This window comes from Haplochromis burtoni, unplaced genomic scaffold (assembly GCF_018398535.1).
Source record: "Haplochromis burtoni strain Fernald_Lab_line unplaced genomic scaffold, NCSU_Asbu1 Contig_247, whole genome shotgun sequence".
Classification (NCBI taxonomy): domain Eukaryota; kingdom Metazoa; phylum Chordata; class Actinopteri; order Cichliformes; family Cichlidae; genus Haplochromis; species Haplochromis burtoni.
This window is the reverse complement of record NW_024582608.1, coordinates 252,352-257,378: the sequence shown is the minus strand read 5'-3', so window position 1 is coordinate 257,378 and position 5,027 is coordinate 252,352. Positions and strand designations below refer to the sequence as shown.

General features: G+C 39.1%; 1 protein-coding gene across 4 annotated transcripts in view; it reads right to left on the bottom strand.

Annotated features, from left to right (window-relative positions):
- Positions 1-1,572: 1,572 nt before the first annotated feature.
- p4ha2 (procollagen-proline, 2-oxoglutarate 4-dioxygenase (proline 4-hydroxylase), alpha polypeptide 2) overlaps positions 1,573-5,027 on the bottom strand; it is a 31,735-nt gene continuing 28,280 nt past the window's right edge. For 2 of the 4 annotated variants that reach the window (XM_005949227.3, XM_005949226.3), the window contains exons 12-15: positions 4,741-4,806; positions 2,801-2,869; positions 2,325-2,421; positions 1,573-2,106 (exon numbers count right to left, since the gene is read on the bottom strand). In XM_005949227.3, the coding sequence (XP_005949289.1) occupies positions 2,036-2,106; positions 2,325-2,421; positions 2,801-2,869; positions 4,741-4,806 (303 nt within the window). In that variant the 3' untranslated portion in view covers positions 1,573-2,035. Of the gene's footprint in view, positions 2,107-2,324; positions 2,422-2,800; positions 2,870-4,740; positions 4,928-5,027 lie in introns of all 4 variants that reach the window. The other 2 variants (XR_006055207.1, XM_042227173.1) reach the window with 2 other exon arrangements.

Here is a 5,027-nt window from a genome sequence, read left to right as displayed (position 1 = left end):
GTGTTGGACACGTCACCAGTTTTCAAAGTAAATATATTTCTAAAGGTGCTATTGACACGAAATTATCACTAGGTGCCAGTAACAACTCATCCAGTCTACACATGCAAAGAAATAAAAACATAGAGGTCTATAAATTAAGTTATGTGTAATAAAAAAGTACTGAACTCACTTCGTGAAATTTATTTTCAAAAGCCTTTGTTGGTGATGATGTCTTCAAGATCCTGTATTGAGAAACTTGTCTCATGCATTCCCCCAAATGGATTTTGGGCCATTCTTCCACACAAACTATTTATACTTTTTTCCACTCCTGCACAGTGGGCGTGGACCACCCATAATTTTGTTGTACATATAAAATGACAATAAAGGGCTACTCTATTCTATTCTAAATCCTGACTGTTCTGTGGATTCAGGTGACTGGCCAGCTTCCACCAGCTTTAATTCCTTCTCTGAAACCAACTGAGAGTTTCCTTGAGTGTGTTTGGTGAACTGATGTTCTTTTCACTTCCAGGATTATGGCCCCAACAGTGCTCACTGGAACCTTCAGTAGCTGAGAAATTAACCAATAACCAACACCATCAGTATGTTTTGCTACCATGAGGGTGCCAAGGTCTTGAGAGAACTCACTGGTTTAACCCATCATTAGATGCTTCGTGTGTGTGAAACATTGGTAATTTTCATAGCCCATCAGTTGGACTGAACCAGCTGATAATGATTTACACTGAGTGGCAGGATTGCTTTCTAATGCGTGGATTAGATGGATTATTACTGACATCTGGTGAGAATCTAGTGAGAATTCCATGTCAAAAGCACCTTTTGAAATATACACCGGGCCCTCTGACCAGAGGGCCCGGTGGCGCCTGTGTCCGGCAGCCTCGCCTCTGTCAGTGCGCCCCAGGGCAGCTGTGGCTACAATGTAGCTTGCTATCGCCAGTGTGTGAATGTGTGTGTGAATGGGTGAATGACTGAATGTAGTGTAAAGCGCTTTGGGGTCCTATGGACTAGAAAAGCGCTATACAAATGCAGGCCATTTACCATTATACATTTACTTAGAAAACTGATGATGTGTTCAATACTTTATCTATTTCTATATATAAATTCCCAACTCATCTCTGTAGGCAGTCATTACCCTTTAAGCTCAGGTTCTCTACCCAAGGCCTGGGAAGTTGAGGGTCCTGCACTGTATCTTTGCTGTTCGTAGGACTGTGCTCTTCTGGACAGAGATCTCGAGTGGTCCAGTTATCCCTGAAACCACTTCTCTGGTGAGCCTGGTGAATGAAAGAGATGGGCTGGGGCTAGAGGTGCCCAACGTACAAATCTTATAGATCACTATTTTGAAACGCATCATGGCCTCCACACGCTGCATATCCTGCCTTCTTGGATGACCTTATCATCCACAGTGACACCTGGGTGGAGCATGTGCACTAGGTGGCCACGGTCCTGAGGCCAGCAAGAATCACAGCCAACCTATGCAGATTTTAAAGCAATTCTTAATTTAAACACTATAAAATATATATATGTGAAGTACATATACTGGAAAAATCACCCAAAAAAAAATCGTACATAAAATACAGCTTTGTGTTTTTTCAGTGTTTATTTGTTAATTCCATTTCAGGACACAGTTTATCTCATTCTTAATTTAAATTGCCCATTTAATGATGTGTGGGTGGCATGACCATGCACAACAAAGTTCTGAGTTATTTTTCAGTTTAAAAAAAAAACAAAACAAAAAAAACAAAACAAATACAAACAAACAAAACCAAAAAATCTCAAACCTCCCACACAGACTTGTAAAAATCATCTTCTGGGACTGGATGATGAACAGAGCAGTGGACACACAGACTGGACTGACCAGCAAGTGAGCGGGTGAGTCAGTTCACAAAATGCAATCCATGTATAGAACAAACAAACAAACACACAAAGCACACACAAACAAAAAACAAAGAAAGAAACAAAAAAAGCAACATTTTACAACTTCAACCTAAAGCGCTCCATCTATGCAAGATAGCATGGGTTCTGTGTAGGAGTAAAGTCAGTTTCAGTCCACTTCTGTCAGGCCACAGGGTCTTCTGAACTCTTGACCTCGCTCATGAATCCACTTATTTGAGACTGATAAAAAGACAAGACAAACAAAATTAACCAAGTAAAGCAGCTTGAACATGCTGTCTAATATTAGATATCAAATATTTTATTTATTGTGCAGCTGTAATTGTCGTTGACCTCCTGTTTTCTGTTTTCTTGTCTTTATGTATAATGAGAAGGTGGCCGTTTCCAAACCTATTTGATGAATCACAAATGTGGCTTTATAAATCTGAACTACAGCTTACCCCATTTGCTTCCTACTAGGACAGGACAGGCTGCATGTCTGGTCCTATAGTCTCCCTCGCCACTCCTGAACAAATTATACCAGAACACCGATGTTCCCTGTGGAAAAATAATTAGAAGGCAAATATGACGATAAAGTTGAGTGTCCAGTAAATAGGAGGTTTAAAAGTACTTGGAGTAAAAATGGCTTACTGCTCATGGTAGGGTAAAAAGTCAAGGGCACCAAAATAATTCTGGACTTGAATTAGCTTTAAAAAAAAATAAAAAATTATAAAATCTTTTTTTTTGTGTTTGTTCAGCTGTCTTTGTGAGATCGTGACTATTTCTGATTTTGTTAAAAAACAGTTTAACTATAAAGTAAACGCTAATAGCCTGAGGATAGCATTAGTATAAAATAAAAAGACAATACAAAGGGAATAATAATGCAGGTCTTCACACAAGCTCGCTCACAATCAAAGAAACATAAAAATATCATCACCTTTCTTGGCCAGATTACTGCTCCAAAGTCAGGGAAGACTGTGGCACCTCCTGCCTCAACATCACTCATCTGAAAAAAGACAAGATCATTTATAGTCACTAGTGGTCACTGGCTTCTCGTAAGACGCTATTCCATACTACGCCATGTCTCAATAAGTTACGTAAAAAATAAAAAGTGTGATTGTTCATGTTGTGAAGTTCTTCCCTCAATGCTGTTAGTTTTCTTTCATCCTTAAACTTGTTTACCAATTGTTACCAATTTACGGTATAGATTAGGGCTGGACAATATGGCCTAAAATTCATATCGCGATATAATTTGAAGCATGTGCAGTAACGATATATATCGCGATATATTCTTTTCTTCTGTATAACGTATTTTCCACACTATAAGGCACACTTAAAATCCTTTCATTTTCTCAAAAATTGAGAGTGTTCCTTATGTATGAATTCTGGTTGTGCTTACTGACCTCGCACCGATTTGGGCTAGGAGAAATCTGTTAAAAAATGTTTTAGTGCACTGCTTGATGGATTGTCAGAGCATTACGGCTGCCGTAGTGAGGAGCTTCGGAGTAATCTGGGTCCAAAACTCCGTGCGCTTCAGGTCCCAAAGTCAAACGAACACAGAGTTAAAAATGGTCTAAATTCTTTAATCTTTAATAAAATCATCAGCGATGCTGCTTTACCAGGTGTAACAAGTAAGTTTAACATCCAGGCATCCATGAAAACAGAAGTTATTAAATTTAACGGAGTTAGAAGTTAACAGGAAGTTAGCTCGCTAGTTTCCACCTAAACATGACATACCATGTTCTGGCTGAGAGATTTTTGAAACTAATTAAAACGTACAGCTCTGCTACCACTTCCAACATAAATGAAGACAGAAAACTAAACAGCAGTGGCGTTTGCAGGGTTACTGAAGTTGGACTACCTGGTATATAATGTTGTGCTACGTGATTGCTAGCGACACAGCTATGTTAGCATAATATTAGCACAGTGAAGCTGGAGGATGAACGTCAACTTTTTTTCCACTCGATAAAAGTTAACGTGAGGGATTCTGGTGGTTAGGGACAAATGCAATCGCATAGCAGGATGCTATACACGGGCCAAACTTCAGTCAGGAGAACAACTGAGATTATTCATCCACAATACAAGGTTAGTTATTAATATACTGCGACAACATGGGAATAGAGCAGCTGCGGGAGAATTCAACATTAATGAATCAATGTTACGGAAGTGGAGGAAGCGCAGTTTTTGGCTTTCCCCATAGTTCAAAAGTGCTTCATCTCTTTGCTATGATTGTCAGTATAATTTGCAGATGATAATGGTTGTAGCCGCTGTGATGCTTTCGACCAAAACAGGCGCAGCTTGATGACATCATCAACGTGCGCTATCGCGATAGAGCGGTATAGTCAAAATCTCTACCGTATATCGTTTATATCGCCCACCCCATGTACATGTATGATGTATGAATTTAAACCGTGAACGGAGGTGGGGTGCAGCAATCCATACACTACATGCTCTACATCATTCAAAATTAAAATCTTGTCTCATAGACAGCTCAGTGTTAGCAAAGGCAAAAGAAAAAACAAAAAAACAAAACAAGGTTCTTTGTCGGCCTGTTAATGGCGCACGGACAACAAAACTCTCTACAATATGTACCAGAACTGATTGACAGGTAAACATAATTTTGCTATGTATTGATATTATTCAGTATTATTGCCAAAGAAATGTTACAACCTTTTGCACTAATTCTTGATTGTGAACTTAAAAATTATGACAACACACTGCAGGTGAATTAATGTATGAAAGTCAATCAATCCAAGTCCAACATTGAGCCAGAGCTTTTGCTTATGCCAATGAAGCCGGAATGAAACGATGGAGAGTGGATGCCAGGAGACGGCCACCACTGCCTTCAATCAGCAGTGAACAGATACGTATACTTACGTAGTTTAAATAAGTCGCCAAACGATTTCCAGTGCCTAATCTTTTGAAAGCATCTGGCTCATCTTTCTATAAAGATAAAATTTAAGAGTGAAGATACATAATAACAAACTGCACACACATTACTTACGTAGTTTAGGAAGGTAGCAAGTCTATTTCCATCGACGTGGAGGTTGCTGTCAAAAGGACGCTGCAACAGATGTTTATTTAACCGATCACCAAATAGACTCAAAATTAGAGCCTGCCATTACGGGCACAAACTACATTCAAATAAAATTTATTATTTATCT